Source organism: Mirounga angustirostris, unplaced genomic scaffold, assembly GCF_029215605.1.
Source record: "Mirounga angustirostris isolate CCGP_5_RB_7025 unplaced genomic scaffold, mMirAng1.0.hap1 SCAF_3, whole genome shotgun sequence".
Classification (NCBI taxonomy): domain Eukaryota; kingdom Metazoa; phylum Chordata; class Mammalia; order Carnivora; family Phocidae; genus Mirounga; species Mirounga angustirostris.
Genome location: NW_026991711.1, coordinates 52,351,754 through 52,370,998, shown reverse-complemented (window position 1 = coordinate 52,370,998; position 19,245 = coordinate 52,351,754). Strand labels below are relative to the sequence as shown.

General features: G+C 37.8%; 1 protein-coding gene across 7 annotated transcripts in view; it reads right to left on the bottom strand.

Annotated features, from left to right (window-relative positions):
* The window catches only part of AKAP11 (A-kinase anchoring protein 11), a 65,135-nt gene that overhangs the window by 12,133 nt on the left and 33,757 nt on the right, over positions 1 to 19,245 (bottom strand). For 3 of the 7 annotated variants that reach the window (XM_045869506.3, XM_045869508.3, XM_064586060.1), the window contains exons 8-12: positions 17,130 to 17,285; positions 11,839 to 11,922; positions 11,024 to 11,070; positions 7,912 to 8,072; positions 896 to 4,813 (exon numbers count right to left, since the gene is read on the bottom strand). In XM_045869506.3, coding sequence (XP_045725462.1) covers positions 4,658 to 4,813; positions 7,912 to 8,072; positions 11,024 to 11,070; positions 11,839 to 11,922; positions 17,130 to 17,285 — 604 coding nt within the window. In that variant the 3' untranslated portion in view covers positions 896 to 4,657. The other 4 variants (XM_064586059.1, XM_064586058.1, XM_045869507.3 and 1 more) reach the window with 4 other exon arrangements.

Sequence of the window (19,245 nt, the reverse complement as noted above, 5' to 3'; positions counted from 1 at the left end):
CCTGGGATCGTGACCTGAGTCGAAGGCAGACGCTTAACGACTGAGCCACCAGGTGTCCCTGAGCTAACTCTTCAAGCCCTGTCCCTCATCCTCCTCACTATCCCAGCTGAGACACAGATGGCAAATGATCCCAATGTGCAAAATTGTTCAAATGCCATTTGTCACAACTTCCTCTTCCTTTTGAACCCTTTTTCCTTTGTGGAATTCCAGGCTAAGGAATCTTGATTACTTTTTCTCAGCATTTTTGAATTGTTTTGTTGGTGACTGGGATCCACTCACACCCAAGCCACTGTTTACTATCATTAGTTCCTAGTATTTTACAACATTCACACAAAGCTAGAAAATCATTCCCTAATTTCTGGGCCTTACATACTTAGAGACAAGTCATATTCCATTAGCAACAAACAATCAGCATCTAACTTTTAAGTGCCTGATGCTCATGGCATGACAGAGGTATGGATGCTCTCAATATCCTATGGAAGGAGTGCTACACCCAGGCCAGAAGAATTTCCCGACATGCAACCATAATATTCTACTTGGCACTCAAGTGCAAACCAGATTGGGCAAACAGCCTTTCAAGTCACTTATGTTAGCATTCAGAGGCACCTGAACATATGGCTAGAATCCAGTGTCCGGTTAAAAATACCTAGCTTCCCTAGTACTCGGAAACCACTTTAGAAGCATGGAGATCATCTGATATGTCTTCTATCATGGCAGTTCCGCTTGTATGCCCTTGTTTAGTTCAGGACAGAGTAGTTAACGAGATATTATAGAAGGAAATCGAGGCCAGGCATCTCTTACGTTTATTGGAGAATTCTTAGTTGGGAGAGGAAAGATAACAGACAAACAATTCATAAAGGATAGAAGAACAATGAATTGCAAATGATTACAAAGGTAATTTCTGAAATGTTTATTTTGAGCCACTGCAAAAACAAAAGTATAGTGCATCCTGAAGTTCATATTTTGGTAAATGAACATATCAAAGGACAGAAAAGCCAAAAAAGTTACTGTTATACAAGATCTTAATGTAGTAATTCTGCACAAATAAACAGCTACAATTACTCAAAGCTGCTTCTGCTATATATATATTAAACAAGAATGTGAATTACTTTAAACACTGCACAATTAACCAAAGTTAGCAAATCCAGCAATATTAAAACCTGGTATTAAATAGTATTCAAACATTACAACAAAAACAATGGACTTCTAGAACTACAATTCTACCCATGTGAAAGGAATGTACATGGATGGTTAAAAAATAATAATAATAATAATAATAATAATAAATAAATAAAGTGACAAGAGTGACCAACACTGCATCTTCAGAGCAGGAATACAGTAAGTGAGTAAATGCATGTGGGGTCTTCTGCTAAAAATGACAAAAAAAAAATGCATTTCACTTTAGTATAACCATAGAATTCCCACTGAAGCTCTAATTGTCTTGTGCTGGTGACAGGTGGGCAGGGTTTTAAATGGAAAAGTATTTTCCCTATACCCTGAGTGTGGATGCATTACTATATATTTTTTAACTGTGGAAAGTTTCCTTTGAGAAATATAAAATTTAAAGCAACATACTGATGGGAAATTGATAGTTAACTGTGAAAGAATACTATTAGCTAAATAATTAACTAAGAGGACATCTTGAGTCTGGACTCCGAAGATGATGAGTCAGGGTTAAGTTTTGCATTTAGGAAATGTGCACTGATGTCAAAGCCACGTGGATAAATGATCTTTCACTTTATACTTGGTACATTTAATAAGTAATTAAATTCTCCTACCAGCAACATAAAACCCTTATTTAAGCAAAATGGAAGTATTATGAATTGAATTAACTGACATCAAATATCTGAAAGGGTAAGTGGAACATTTTTCAAAGTATAAAGATGTTATCACACGTATTCACTGAGTGAAAAGGTTTTATTACTCCATTAAATTCTATCAACCATCCCAATAGATACTTTAATTTTCTTCTGTGATTTATAAATGAATCATTCATTTTGTATAAATCAGGAAATACTTTTAAAATCAACATTTATAATCTCCAAAATATAAATGTAATTTAAACTTGGCTTGGGAAAAGAAGAATATGAAAGAATTGCTATATTTCAGTCGAAAATAATGTTCTAAAATAAAACCCTTATCAGAGACCTCATTCACTTTCTTTCCCAAGATCCTTCAAGGGTCCTGAGATTGATAAACAGAATTCAACTCAATGCACATCACAACTTTAACAGTTCTGAAGAAGACATGGTAATTTCGTAAGGGCCGAAATGCACAGAATGGCAAGATTACAATGTTATAATATAAATCTGTCAAGGAGACTTGTAATAAAAGGAGACGGGGGTGAGGGGCGGTCCGGTCCTCTCAACAAACACGGCTGTTCCGGAGACCAAGCAACCAAACAGACATAAGATGTCTTTGGAATAATCACAAAGTGCCTTTAAAGAAAGTAAGTTTAGGCTGTACTTGATCAAAAGATACTTCTCTCCATATAAGGAGCTTTACTCACGCTTCTTTTCGCATCTGCCAATACTTAATATTTTTCTCTATGCCCCTAAGTGGATACAGGGGTGGGGCTCCATTAGGATTCTTAGCACACATGCCAACACCCAAAGACTGGTCTGTCATCACGTAGTGGCTACATAAAGGAACTCTGAGTCCAGTACAGCTCCAGGTAAATGCAGAGAAAACAAGGGTAGGAGGAAAATCTTACTTCAAAATGATTATTACCATAAGAGATATAAACATAAACATTTTCAAGCACAGAAAGTGTTACAAAATGGATATATTTTCACTTGAGTTTAAAAGAAATTCAGAACTCGATTTGCTGTTAATCAAACCCATACATTATCGAAGTTACTCAACACAGCTTGATAGTTATATACTTGTAAAAATCCAATCTAAACTTAATAATCAGTTAACCCATGTTCTAATCAACAACCCAGTTCCTAGCGTGTATAAACCCAGTCCAGTGCTGCTGCATCTCAAGTTCTGAGAAGCTAAAGATGGAAACCATTCTGGCTATATAGATTTCCTGCATTTCTCCACCTTAAAAAATACTTGAAGAAACTTTAGGAAAAATTATTTTTAAGGCTTGCTCTATTTCTTTATTTTAAATTGAGAAAAACCAAAGTTTACACTGTAACCTCAAAATATTTAAGTAGCTTTTGGCATTTTTCTTATAAAGCAAATTTTACTCTCTCATTATAAAATACATTTCTCTACCATAATGATTAATTCAAATTAATGTAAGTGCCTTATTCCTTGCCCCTCGGTGGGTGCTGTGTCTTCTACACTTTGTGCAGCTTCCAGAACAGTCAATGCTCAGGAAAAAAGGAAATGTAATGGAGCAAAACCAAAGCCCCCAACAAAAAGTGATTTACTCTAGATTTACGCTAATGGAAGAACCAAAAATTCACATGTGCATACCCTCATACAAAACCAAGACACAATCTTGGTCCTCTAATTCAAGTCAACTTGCAGTTTCTAAAGACAAAGTAGTAGAAAACATAGAGCCAGAAAACTCATGTCAGACAACTTTAAAAAATAGAGCAGATACCATTTTATCGGGGGGAAGGGAGGAGGGGCTGGGAATCCCCTCTTTTTCTAGAAAAAGCTTATCCTTGCTAAGCAGAGAGTTTTGTGTATGTGTTTGGTTTTTTTTTTCAAAAATCAGAAAATGAAAATCATTACTGGGCTTCTCTAAATGCATTTCCATATTAACATTAATTTCTAAAATTTTAGCATGTTTTGCACCTTTATTTTCATTTATAGGATAAGGTGGGGACCCAAAATAGTCAAAAGGAGAAATAAAAATTCTTACTGCACAATCTTTATAGACATTTTATTTTAAAGCACCTTTTAAATGTCAACAGTGGGTTTCTAACCAAGAAAACAGTAAAATAAAAAAGGGCACAAACCCACTAGGCAAGGTTAAAGTACTCCCTTACTTACATACACACACACACACACACACACACACACACATACACACACACTCATTTTCATGCCAGATGGATTGGCAACATTAGCAAATAATGTCATTTCACGAAAGGCTGGGGAAACTATCATTTATGGTATTTATAGAAACCTAAAATACTAATATGTTTCTAAGAAATTAACTAGTTTGGGAGATTCAAGAAGCTACCGAGAGTTGAGCTATGAAAATAAAATTGACTTTGAAAAATAAGACAGAAATTCTATGGGGGGTGGGGCGGGAGCCCACTAACCTCAAAGCTCTTTTGTCAGGTTAGTTCTCAACAGAATAGCGTTTGTTTGCAAAGGAGCAGAACTGTAAGGCTTTATCCCTGGAACCTATCCTCAGCCACCTCAGTGTGGTCTGTAGCAGCACTATTTGGATGCAAAAAGAATCTGTCAGTCAATGTCCCTGAAAACCTCATGGTCAAACCTTCCTTCAAATCAACGTTCTTAGGGTCTTAACACACTACACACGTGTATAGAAGAATGATGAAGATAATATTTGACAGAGATTACGAAAGTATCAACTATATACAACGTGGGATGACTGCGCTGGAAAAGCTCAATTTACTTCCCTCCCAGTTCATTTATCAGTGTTAATATTCAAAGTTTACCATCTGCATCTTTATCTGTTTCTTCCTCTCCCCAGACGGTAAGATGTACTGGCCACAGGTTTGTACTACGCGTTTTCCAAGAGCCAGTCGAACAGGGACTTGCAGAACAGAGACCTGCAGCTCTCCGGGGCGGCCGGCTTCTCCCGCACTTCATAGTACCGCAGCACAGCCTGCAGGACGTCCCCCACCTTCCATCCCTTTCCTTGTAACCGTCGGGAGAGCTAGTGAGAAGGCAAGGCATGCCCCAGGTTAACCAGAAACAATCTCCTAACAACAAAGTTTCCAGTCTCATTTTTAGTATCAGAGAACTCTAAGATTCTTGCTGTCTGCAGTAAAGTATTATTTCCCAGTTGTATAACGAGGTCCTCTCCCCTAAATTACTACCCCTCTATGCAAATTAAACATTTTTCCTTCCTGCCCCTGACAAATACATCTCCTCCAGAGAATGACACTTTGGGATTCTTGGAGACAGAACTGCACAAACCTCATCCACCTGAGACTCTGTATGGGAGTATAGTCTCCATTTCTATATAAAATTCTTGATCTAAATACTTCTGTCACACCCTCAATTAGGAACATAAAATAATAAAGACAATATCAATCTTGATAGAAGGATGTGGATTTTTCCTTCCACAATATGCAGCGTGGCTTTTTTCTGAAATACACACTCTGGCCTCAATTGGAAACACGGCTTTCTAAGTTAAGAAATGTTAATGTTTTGGGGTGCCTGGGTGGCTCAGTCATTAAGCGTCTGCCTTTGGCTTAGGTCATGATCCCAGGACTGGGATCGAGCCCCGCACTGGGCTCCCTGCTCTGCGGGAAGCCCGCTTCTCCCTCTCCCACTCCCCCTGCTTGTATTCCCTCTCTCACTGTCTCTGTCAATTAAACAAAAAACAAAAAACAAACAAAAAGAAATGTTAATGTTTCAACAACAACACAAAAAAACACCAAAAAAGTAAATATTGTGGTGATCATTTCACAATATATACAAATATCGTATCATGTTGTATACCTGAAGCTAATATAATGTTATATTTCAATAATAACTCAATTAAAAAAAGTAAATAAATACAGGTTTAAATAAACTCCACTGTCACCAGAATCAGAACATGTCTTCACTCATTTTTTTTCTATTTAGTTCTGTAAAAACTACTTTAATTTTGTAATATAAATATGCTTAGCCTTGTTAAATATAGCCTTACAGAGATATAATTCACAGACCAGACAATTCATCCATTTAAAGTGTACTTATAGAATATTACTCAGCCATCAGAAAGGATGAATACCCAACTTTTACATCAACATGGATGGGACTGGAGGAGATTATGCTAAGGGAAATAAGTCAAGCAGAGAAAGTCCATTATCATATGGTTTCACTTATTTGTGGAACATAAGGAATAGCATGGAGGACATCAGGAGAAGGAAGGGAAAAATGGGCGGGGGGAATTGGAGGGAGAGATGAACCATGAGAGACTATGGACTCTGAGAAACAAATAGGGTTTTAGAGGGGAGGGGGGAGGGGGGATTGGTTAGCCCAGTGATGGGTATTAAGGGGAGCACGTACTGCATGGAGCACTGGTGTTATACGAAAACAATGGATCGGGGATCACCACATCAAAAACCAATGATGTATGGTGACTAACATAACATAATAAAATTAAAAAAGAAAAAAAATAAATGCGATTTTTGCTCTAAAGGGAAAAAAATAAATAAATAAAGAGTACCTAAGTTAATGGTTTTTAGTATAGTCACCGAGTTGAATGCAACCATCACCACAATCAGTGTTAGAACATGTCTACCACACCAAAAGAAAAGCTCTACGCATTAGTAAACACTCCCCATTTCTCCCAAGCCCCTCAACTGTAGGCAATCACTAATCTACTTCAGTCTTGAGATTTGCCCATTTTGGTCATTTCATATAAATGTAATCATAAAACATATGGTCTCTGGTGACGTTTCTTTCACCCAACGTGACTTCAAGTTTCCTCCATGGTGTAGCATGTATATACTTCCTTCCTTTTTATTGACAGAAAGTACTCCACTGCAAAGATAAACCACATTTTATTCATCCATTCTAGGATGTTTCCACTTCTGACCTATTATGAATAATGTTGCCATGGACATATATTTTCATTCCTCTTAGGTATATACCTAGGAGTGGAATTGCTAGGTTATATGATAATGCTAGGTTTAACTTTTTGAGGAATTTCCAGAATGTTTTCCTACGTTACTTGGGGATGAGCACCAAGCACCATTATGCTCATGCCAGCTCTGCCTAAGCTCTTCCTTAGCCCTCACAGTTTATTCAAGACTAAATGACTTGAAAATGTCTGCCTCCCTCCAGTGAGTTCTAACACCTTTCCTACCCACTCCTTCTCCTTGACAACTCATTTCTTGAGGATCACCTTGTCTTATTTTCTCCTTCTGCCCAAAAACCGAAACATAAACTAGAAAAATCCAAAAAGTCCAAGAAAAAACAAAACAAAATACGAAAAATGTTATTTTTACTGAATATCTTTTTCACATACTTCTTTCAACAATACCTTTGTAAATTCTGAACCAGGAATCAAGAGTAACTGGACTGTTCCTTTTTTGTTATAGATCAATTTACACTGGTTATTCATTGAACTATTTTATACCCTATAATAAGATTAAATCAAAATTCTGATAATGAAGATTCTGGGGCAAAAACCTTAAGACTATAAAATAAAAATCTTGACTAACAAGGTGCTTGGCACACAGTTCTCAATAAAAACATCCTATTAGTGCATCGAATCTGAATGTTCTATTATTAGAACCCTACAAAATACTCAAAGTGGTCCATGGTCCCTTATAAGATATTTAAACCTTCACTGGCTTTTGAGTATGCTAGTTTCTCCCACTAATAAGACTGGATTAACAGAGTAGTAGGAGATATACTAATTACCAGGCATAATTATGAATCAATTTAAAACAAAGAATAACTCAATCTTTTCATATGAACACATGTTTATTAACGGCATCTAACTTTGAGTACTTAGGATGTGTCAGGCACTAGATCAAGCGTATTTTTTATGGTATTATGTTTAATCCTCACAAACCTCTGTAAGGTAACCTCTCTACTCATTTTCATAGTGCAGATAAGGAAACTGACCAGTGAGCCTACCCACGGTTAGACTAGAGTGGCAGAGCTGACATGTGGACCCACTATAAGACTCTACCACGTAAGCACTTACCCACTCTGCTATCAAGGGGCATCTTACTAGATCAACTATGTGACACAGAACATCGTATATGGTTAAATATGTCCTTACGACCACCCTGTAAGGCAGGTACTTACTTGTATGAATTCCTTCTTTGCAGAGTCATGAAGATAAAGTTCTGCCACTTCGGCCTCAGAAGCAACGAGCCACTGAAGAATAATCCTTAGCTGGGGGTCTACTGTGCATGGCTCCATGTCGATATTTGTAATGAGCAGAATCTTTCTGTCTTGCCCCAAACCTAATATTTACATTTAAACAGTATAAAGTGCAATTCATCAATTCAACTCTCAATACTCTGGTTTCCAAGGATAGAGAAATATTTTCCATTTCTTAACATTCCAATGAACGCTGGGGAAAAAAATCTGTCTTTTCTTATCCCCACCTTAACATCAACCAAAACATTTATTGGAAAGGGCACAATAATTCTACAACAAAGGAATAACTATGATCATCTACTGAGAGCACAAATACAAAACTCTATTTTGAGGCACTGAATATCAAGTCCTGTAGATGCCATAATTTGTGTCAAAATAAGATCCACAGGTAAAGAAAGAGAAAACAAAACTATAAAGCTATGATTACAATCTAAATATAAATCTCAAATAAATAAATACATTAAATGGACTCAAGAAAGCTTCTCGAACTAAGAGAGGTAACAGAAGCCACAAACACTTGTATAGGGCATATTACATCGTAAGTGTTGTTCTAAGCTCTTCCTAGATACAAACCCCCGGAACCCTCACACCCATCCTGTGAAGCCAGAACTATCATCATCTCCATCTTACAGGTGAGGGACATGAGGCAGAGAGATCCAGAGTCTTACAGCGGGGAAGTGGCTGGGCCAGGATATGAACACACAGTCTGGCTCCAAGCTCTTAATCACTTCATTCTTTAGGCAGAAGAGGGGGATAAAAATGTCACATGCAGCCACTTACATCCCAAAAGCCAGACCAGGGAATTTTCTGGGTATAACCCTTTATAAATAAGATATTGCTCTCGAGTTTCATTTCTTTTTTTTTTTTATGAACATTATGTTCTCAACATAAAGAAGGACGAATCGCTGTTGACTATAAAACAAATGACCTGTAGACCGATACCATGAGTCTAACACTCCTGCTTAGTGACTGCCGAGCAAAAGGCAGTGCTGAGACAAGGGGCCTCCCACATAAGAGGTGAGCAGCCGGCCTGCTGGCAGACATCACACCACTTCGTACCCGTCCCGGAAATTTCTTGGTCAATGTCCCTGATTCTTTTTTACAGGTTGCAGGGCATTCTAGACCACTACTAATCATTTTTAGGATTTGGGTTGGTCTCTAATTTTTTCACTTAAAAAAAAAACGGATCCACGTCATTCTCTTCAGATAAACGTACTGCCTTTTCCCTCCTCTCCCCCACTCTCAATCAAAAATGGGTCTGGTGCACTGTGAAACCAGACATGGTCTCTGGGCCATTTTATAAATCCTGCAGAGGTCATGGGGTTGGAAGCCAAGTCACCCGTGACTTCTCTGTATTATTGGCTTTCTCAGTTATGGGGCTCCTGGCTGCCTGGCCAAGGAGAGGTCACTCAACACCAGGGGAAAGGCAAGTGGCTGACCTCCTGCAACTAAAAATACAACAAAATGAGGTTTGTGGCCTCAGGATTTCCGTAATTTGGAATCTTTCTATAAACCCGTATCAATCTGTCCTACTTTACCAATTCCTAATTTAACAAATTTCAAAGCTGGCCACAATTTTTTATATAATGAGAGATGACTATGATCTCAAAAGCTGAGTAGTGACATGTATTTACATATAGTAAATTTCTATCTACTCACAAAAGAAATCCTAAGGAGTCTGCTAGTGCCAAAAGTAAATTTTTTAAAATCAATTTCATATTTATATTAACTTATATCTTCTTTTCTCTTAATTGTCCCTCAGTAATAAAGTCAGTTAAGTAATGACTAGTGCACTGAGGAAAATACTCACCACATGCATTTGCACCATGTACAGCCTTTGGAACAACTTTGCTCACAAGCATTATTTGGGAAAAGGGACACAACTTGCCTAGACAAAGTCAACACTCTTTTAGTCAACAAAAAGAAAGCAAATATTACCTAGCCTATCTGTCCCTCTAAGAATATTGCCCTACCCCTACTTCATATCTGATGACAAAACTTCTATAAGTCCTACATGAAGAATGTTTACTTAAAAAAAAAAAAAGAATGTCTAGTTAGCAGAAGCACTGGGACTAAAAAATAATCACCTTAAGTCTGAGGATTTTAACTCAGAAACCAGTACATGATTTCCCTAAATAAGAAAGGCGTAATTGGCGATAAAACTCATCGGACACTCAGGTGTTATAAAGTACATTTCGAGAAATTCATTTGGGCAATTTTCTCAGTTTGCCCACTTCTAAAGAAATGAAAAATAAAAAGACTAGCTCAAAAACAAATATCTCAAACAGTATGAATATTTTTAGGTGCCACTCTATAGAAGACATTATTGGTATTTACATAATAAAAGAATAAGCCATCTAAATACAATGAAAATTCAGCTTCAACATGGAAAGTTTCTACATTCACTCAGACATTCTAATATTTGAATTAAGGATTATAAATCATGGTCAAGAACACGGTGACCAATGGTATCTAGTATTTAGATATTTGGAATTATGTTCATCAAAGGAAGAATTAAATATTTTCTTCAAATATGTATATTTTTGAGTTTAGGAATAGAACAGAGAGGGAAGGATTGATTTTAAAATGTCTTTTAATTTTTACTTATTTATGTAACATCAACATTAAACACTAATTCGAGAGGTTACTAGTTTGGAAGGAAAAAACTAGGGCACATGCCATAATTATAATAAATTATATCTTATACTGTAAGGGTTTTATGTTTACATAAACCCTTACATATAGAGAGATTATCATAAATTTCCCTCTCAAATCATTGAGTAATTCTTTTAAAGTAGTTCAATCTTTACACCAATGGGCACTTCATTAGTTTAGCAATCAAATGGTACAAATGGTTCAACAAAGGACCTGCCGCTGGATACATGAGTTCAAGAATATCCTGATTTGTAATGTAAATACCCTGATTTGTAATAACCTGGAGCTTCAATGATGAAAACGCACAAGATGAAGGCTCTTCTAGGAAACCTTAAACAAAAAAACATGCAAACACTTTGAAAAACAATCTGTCAATTACCTTCTCCATCATCCTCATGATCTTCATCTTTATCATCTGGCCCATCACTTTTCGAATAAAAGAGCAGAAGCAGTTAAAAAAAAAAAAAAGCTTTAATTAACAATGGTATTAAAACTAATTCTTAAAACGTGGAAAAGAATGAATGTTACAATATGATATATGACGTTTAAAAAGGGAAGAGATGACAATAAAAAAAGGAAGCTTTGCTTCTCACACCATTTCATGTTAAAATCTGAATTGTAAATGATGCCTAGACAGGTCATCAATAACCAAGAAGTTCTACCTTACCGTGATGGAGAACGCCAAGTAATTTCATGATAAAATTTAATTTCAAATAACTTAAAGCTAAAATATTCTACTAATTTGGTTTTGGATAACACAGCATTTGAATTATCATAGAATGCCGTGGCATCTACTAATGCCAAGGATATATTTTTAACACACTAAAAATACATTTTTCCTACACTTTCTTTACATGTGAAATAAAATTACATACAAAAACAACACAACAACAAAAACCAGAAATCCTGTAGGAAGCAAGCTCTTTTTAATGAAATAATAATTGGTAGGATGAGAAATAGCAAGCAAAGCAACACATGCATAGATGTAACACATTTTGCAATTAGATGTCAGTCGTCTCTTAGCATAATTGAAGTTTCTCATTAGATGTAAATTATCAAGCAGAATCATGTCCAAACATAGGAGAAAAGCAGACTGATACATATTGGCACTGTAACCCATGTTCTTTTAAGAACATGACATCATGCATTAGTGTGAAAGACTCATCAGTTTGTAAGTTTCTGGACTGGACCAACCTGTCTGATGTTGGAAAGGATAAATTGTCCTCATACAAATCTCCTTCTAAACCAAGACTGCTCCAGCTACTGCTGTTACCATTACTGCCAGAAGAAGAAAAGAACAGAGCTGAACCAGAAAATGAATAGTAAAGAAGACCTTGGTTTTCCTTGGAACAGCTTCTGTCGGTGGTAAGTGGGAGGTTCGGAAGCTGCCCGGTGGAGTGGTGCATCCGCGGAGGCTGAGAGACCATCACTGCAACTGGGCGGCCTTGGACATTTGGGAGTTCTCTTACTTGTCCTCCATAGATCAGGAAAACTATTCTCATTTTGTATGTATTTTACATATGAACACAACAGAATGGCTTGTAGGACAGCAAATGAATGCGTGAAGTAAGAAGTTTCAATGATTAAATCAACATCTATGGCAAATTTTCAATGATTAAATCAACATCTATGGCAAATCTTGGGATATAATTTGTAAAAAGCCAATACTCTTCCATTTGGATAAAGTTTTAAAAAGACCACAGGTTAACTATCTCTCAGCTCTTTAGACAACGCAAACACTGATGGGTTTGGGGGGCGGGAATGAAAGGACAGGCACCGAAACATAGTCCCAAATAGACCTCTTATAACTACTTGGAGAAAAGACGTTTTCTGATTTCAAAATACTCTTATTATGTCAATTACTTTCATTTCATACATGATGTATAATTCAGTAGGTGGCAAATAACATACATTTTCTTCAGAATATTGAGTAACCGAGGCTTAATACACCTGTCTGGTGGGCCATTCACTAATGCCACACAGGTACCTTCTTAAACTACTGAATCGAAAGAAGAAAGCAACTATATTCTAAAACTGCGGCAAAGCAATAAGAAACAAAAAGCGACTGTGTTCGGAAACAAAACTAAATATAATTTTTCAGATTAAAATCTAAACATGCAATTTAAAATACTAATCATTAAAGTAATTAGTAAGCACATTAGTTCGCAGTGATAAGCAGCTTATATTTCCCCACATTAGGCTAGGCAATTATAAAAATTAATACATACATAAACTAAAATTTTGGTTCTAAAAAGTGTATTAACACAAAATCATCTTCTGTGCATCAGTAAATGTTGACAAGGTTACAAAAAAAAGGATGATTATTTAAAAGTTCTAAAGAGTTTCCAAGCAATTTCAATAATTTGCATATCCATATTTACTCTGCGCTAGCAAACTGTCACAAAACTAGACTGTGTTAGAAAAGTTAAAACTGGGGGCGCCTGGGTGGCTCAGTCGTTAAGCGTCTGCCTTCGGCTCAGGTCATGATCCCAGGGTTCTGGGATCTAGCCCCACATCGGGCTCCCTCCTCTGCTGGAAGCCTGCTTCTCCCTCTCCCACTATCCCTGCTTGTGTTCCCTCTCTCACTGTATCTCTCTCTGTCAAATAAATAAATAAAATCTTAAAAAAGAAAAGTTAAAACTGGGGGCGCCTGGGTGGCTCAGTCGTTAAGCGTCTGCCTTTGGCTCAGGTCATGATCCCAGGGTCCTGGGATCGAGCCCCGCATCGGGCTCCCTGCTCAGCGGGAAGCCTGCTTCTCCCTCTCCCACTCCCCCTGCTTGTGTTCCCTCTCTCTCTGTCTCCCTCTCTGTCAAATAAATAAATAAAATCTTTAAAAAAAAAAAAAGAAAAGTTAAAACTGAGCAGGGTCTTTTCAGCCTATGTTCAAACAAATATAGCTCTATTATAAAACCATGAAAACAGCCAGTTTTGCCTATGTAGCCTGCTGTCAGACAAACCAAAGATGGGAAAACAGAAATACAGAATGGACAGACAGCCTGTGAGCCAAACCAAAAGGAAAAATTGAGGATCTCAAACACTGCATTCACCTCTACTAATAGAATGATTTTCTAAACAAAGAAAAATATTACAAAATTAAAATTCTTACCCATATGCTAACAACCATAATGAGTCCTTTTAATTAATCATCAAAATCCATCACCTAAGGTTTAGGTGAACATGCAAAGATATAACGCCTGAAAAATGTCAAGACTAAAGATTCAAACTCCCTCTATTTAACCTCATTCCCCCTTCCTCTTGCCCCTCAAAATGGGTCAGATTCCAAGTCAGTTATTTATAAAATGTCGCCTCTAACTAGGGTGCCCGTATAATTTCTCATCTAACCAGAATACTTCTGGAAATGAAAGAAGTCACCATTAATAAGTACACAAGAGCCGCGGGAAGTAAATTCAGACTGTCCCAAGCAAATTGGGAGGTACAATCGTCCTCCATTAACCCGACATAAAACAACTTAATTTCTTCACTTAACAGTGTTCCTATTCCTATTTCATTCTTGAACACTGCCCTGCTTCCATCATTTTCTTTTAAATCTTTTCCTATTTCCTATCTATTCCTGTCTGTGTATTTTCCATCTTTTCATAATTCCTAGGTCTCGAGCAGGTGTACCTCAAGCCAGTGGGGGTCAAGGGCTAAGACTCTTTATCGTGGTTTTCAGCCACATAAAGACTACTATCGATTTTGACATATCTCTTAAGTATGATCTCAAAAATTCCGCAAGCCAGTCCCATCTCTTACCTAATCTACTACATAACTTTTAAGAAATTCACAGACTGCTTGAAATACTTAAGAGACGCACATACACAGACCAAGTCTCTTTCAAATCAAATAATTACACACTCCTCATAAACACCTGTGAAACTCTGAAATTATTATTTCTTTTTTAACTGCTGCCCTCTACTGAACTTCCTACTTGGGAGTAAAAGCACATGAAGTGTCCAAACCATTGAGGTCTTTTATCTCCTATCTGATCTCTGTACCAGAAAATTACAGTTCCTACAGCAGATGGCATCGAAGACAAAACATGTGCAGCTATGTATCTTAAGTGTGATCTCTGAACCACCTGCATTAAAATCATCTGAGATTTTTGGGACCTCCAACGACCTAATGAATCTTAATCTCTCTTAATGTCTCTAGAAATTCTGTGTTCAACAAGCATACTAGCAACCCTGGATGAGCCCTACTCTGTGCTTGAACCTTAATAACCACAGAGCATAATTGTTCTGTGTTCAGTTAAAACTACAGGTATTTTTCTGAAAAAATGCTGTGAAGCCAAGTTATTCTCCATCCTGAATTCAGTTAATTTCCTGAACCAAATGCATTTACCCATGTTAAACAGAATTCTTTTAGTCGCCGCCTGATTCGGTCTTTTTGAAACTTGGTTCTGTTAATGAGATGATCTTTTCGTCTTTGTTTTAAGTCATTCACAAATAATGAGCAGAGCAGTCCCTTCTTATCTGCAGAGGATGCATTCCACGGCCCGCAGTGGATGCCTGAAACCATGGGTAGTACCGTACCCTACAGATACTACGTTTTTTTCTTCACATACATACCTATGATGAAGTTTACTTTATAAATTAGGCACTAGTAAGAGGTTAACAACAAAAACTAATAATAAAAGAGTAATTATAACAATATACTATAATAAAAGTTATGTGAATGTGGTCTCTCTCTAAAAATAACTTTTTGTATGTACTTACCATCCTTGTGATAATGTGAGATGATAAAATGCCTACATGAGGAGATGGAGTGAGGGGAATGACACAGCCACAGTGACACAGTGTTAGGCAACAAGTGACCTTCTGACAACATGTCAGAAGGAGGGTCATCTGCTTCTGGACCTTAACTGACCATGGGCAACTGAAACTACAGAAAGCAAAACCGCAGATGGGGGCGGGTGGTGCGGGGGACATTACTTATCCTCTATCACTAATAAAATCCTAAAGAGGACAGAACCAAGGACAGAGCCATCCAACCAGACAACATTCGGCACAGAGCTGTTCAACTGGCTACAGGCCCCTTAATGCCACACGCCATGAACCCTAGTTCGCCCATTTTAACAGCAGGATTTCCTAAGCAGCAACGTCAACCCTTACTGAAATTCTAGAAGCCTGTGTTTCTCCAAGATGAGAGAAGAATTTAAGTGTTAACATTCTATTCCTGGTAGAGTTATGGAAAGGGCCACATGATGTTTGTGATATTACCCTTACTTCCCACTACCAGTTTTAAAGACTGTCTTTTCGGACCCAGATTTTAAGATGTATTAGTGGTTTACACAGCATTTTAAGAAACTATGACAAAATAGATGTTTTATGAAAATATTACTACTTACTGGTTAATCCAAACATCAGACAAAATGCTCTGAGATGATGTCTTCTAACAGGTGAAAAGCCATTTCCTTCCCTTCATCCCCTCCTCCCACCGTCTTCTCACTTCCTCCTCTTGGTAAGTCAATTCCAAGGGTTCTGTTCCACTGAAGCCTCACAGGGTCCTTTCCACAGCCCGAAACTAAGAAGCCTTTCCTCTCCCTAGACTCAGCCGTGGATGGCACTGATTATTTCCAATTATTAATTAATGTGGATAAAAATTTATGGCATTTTATAGTTTAGTCAGGAATGCCTTTAGAGAGTAAAGAATGTAAGAAACAAGTGTATCAGAATAAAATATGCCAAAGACTGTTATTATAAACAAAATAAACTAAGACCAGTTATATATGAGGTAAGTACTTCCTGCTGTACAAAACCATATTTTTATAAGGAGTTTATGTATTTTCAGTCATTCAAGTATAAATGCTCCAGGTCATTTTGTTCCTGAATAGCAGGGTAAGTGAGGAATCCTTCCCAAAAAGATATTACTTTCACTAATAACAAGAAAATTACAGGGTCATTAAGATACCTTTTACAGAGATGAACCATGAGAGACTATGGACTCTGAGAAACAAACTGAGGGTTCTAGAGGGGAGGGGGTGGGGGGAGGGGTTAGCGTGGTGATGGGTATTAAAGAGGGCACATACTGCATGGGGCACTGGGTGTTATACACAATGAATTGTGGATCACCACATCAAAAACTGATGATATATTGTATGGTGGCTAATATAACATAATAAAATAAAATTTTTAAAAAAAGATACCTTTTACAGATCACTGCCTTTTTTCTCAGCCTCTAAAGAAAAAAAGGTACCCTTTTTTAAAAAGTGAGAGATACAAAAGTCCAGGAAAATCCTAAGGGTATAAAATCAAATGTATGGAGTACTTTTCTTATCAACCACTGGCACACGTAAAGAAACTTAGCTTGGCTAATAACTGTACCTAATAAATGTGAAAAACCATTAGAACTACATTATGGATAATAAAATACATTCTGAAAATAATAAAAGATTTTCAAATTCATCATCTTTAAAAACCTGGTATAAATTTACTCCCGAGGTCTGAGGACCTAAACTACGGAATCACATGCACAATTTTAGTTACCTTTCACTTAGGTGATGAAAGCTGCTACTTTCATCCTGGTGTTCATCTTCAAAACTTAAATTGGACCAGCTACCAGTGCTGTCATCACCAATACTGAGATTCATCTGCTGGCTGCCGAAAGACTCAGTTGACTGAAAGTCTTCTACTTCTTTTGGACTGAAGAAAAAAAAAAAAAAAGGAAGGGATGGCGGGAGGGAGGGAAGAAGGAAAGAAAGGAAAGGAAGGAAGGAAGGAAGGGTGAAAAGAAAAAAAAATTCAATCCAATTCTCAGACTCTCAATTTGATGATAAAGATGACAAAAACAATCGATATTCACAGCCACACCACTGGCCCATCCAACCCTTTGTGTCTGCTAAAAGAGACTTTGCAGGAGAGCATACTATTTTCAAAGTTAACTGAGCTCTATCTATTATCCACCCCAAGTGCTCTATTTATCTAAATTCTCTTCAAAGCAATTCATAGTTTCAACTGGGACCACTATGAAGGAGCACAAATTTCTAAGTTTATCACCTACTTTGTAAGACAGTACTTTTAGTTGTACTGAGAGGAAGCTCTTTCTGACTTCAAGAACAAAAAAAGGAGTTCGAAGAATTCTAGTACTGTCAAACAAGCCTAGAGTCAAATTTAAGATTTTGAGCATAGGATCATAACCCTTCTCATTCTTTTTCTCAATGAAGAAGAGACATTTATATTTTTACTCCATTTTCACAAGAAAGGCCACTGTTCGATTACTGTAATTGCCCCCTCTATATTTTATTCTCAACATAGCAGTTTAAAATGATGTTTTTCAAGATGAAGAGGAAAAATGTTAGTCGTCTGATCAAAACATCCTAGCGGCTCCACACCAATCAGAATGAGAGTCCAAATCCTTATAACATACTCGTTGGTATGACACCCTCTCCTAGTCTCCATGGTGTCCCATCTATTACTCTCCCCAGCCCTCTCACTGCAGCCACGCCTGCCCCTGTGCAGCTTCCCCAACACGCACAATCCTACCCCTTTGCCTGGAACCCTCTGCCCCAATTCCCACGTGACTTACTCTCTCTTCACCTTTGGCTCTTTGCTCAGACGTTATTTTATCAGTGTTGCTTTCCCCCTCTCTACCTATTCAAAACTGCAAACCAGGGGTGCCTGGGTGGCTCAGTCGTTAAGCGTCTGCCTTTGGCTCAGCTCATGATCCCAGGGTCCTGGGATCGAGCCCCACATCAGGCTCCCTGCTCGGTGGGAAGCCTGCTTCTCCCTCTCCCACTCCCCCTGCTTGTGGTCCCTCTCTTGCTGTGTCTCTGTCAAATAAATAAATAAAATCTTCAAAAAAAAAAAAGCAGAACTGCAAACCATCCCCACCTGCTGCTACCCCCCCACACCCCACACCCCACACCCACCCCTCCCTTCCTTGCTTCAGTTTTCCTCCAAAGCACTTCTCACTGTGTGATGCACTTGGCTATTTTACTTGTCTTCTTCTACCGTAACATAAGCTCCAGAGAACACATATTTTTGACTGTTTTACTTATTTCTGTATCCCCAGTGCCCAGAATAAGTCCTGAACTGCCCCACCCCCCTCTGGGGCTATCCTCATCTTATATTTAAGATACAGCAACTGGAATTATACTGGACAGGCACATTATAGTTTTGTTTTTTTTTTTAAGATTTTATTTATTTATTTGACAGAGAGAGAGAGAGAGAGAGCACAAGTAGGCAGAGAGGCAGGCAGAGGAAGAGGGAGAAGCAGGCTCTCCACTGAGCAGGGAGACCGACATGGGGCTCAATCCCAGGACTCCGGGATCACGACCTGAGCCAAAGGCAGCCGCTCAACCAACTGAGCCACCCAGGCGCCCCAGCACATTATATTTTTCACCATAACAGCTCTACTTTGTTCTTTTTAAAATTTTTAACTCTTTTCTGGAATGTGCCGCTATCTAATCGTTTTTTGGTTGAAATGACCCAGTAGATGGGGTCCAGAGAAGAGTTTTAATGACTGCTGGGTTATTCTGGCTCAGAAATAATAGCTCAGAATATAGTTTAGATGTTTGTTCTGCTAAAAATACACTACCATCTAATTCCCCATTTGACACTTCACATACCACCCACATACCACCCTTCTGTACATTACAGCTTT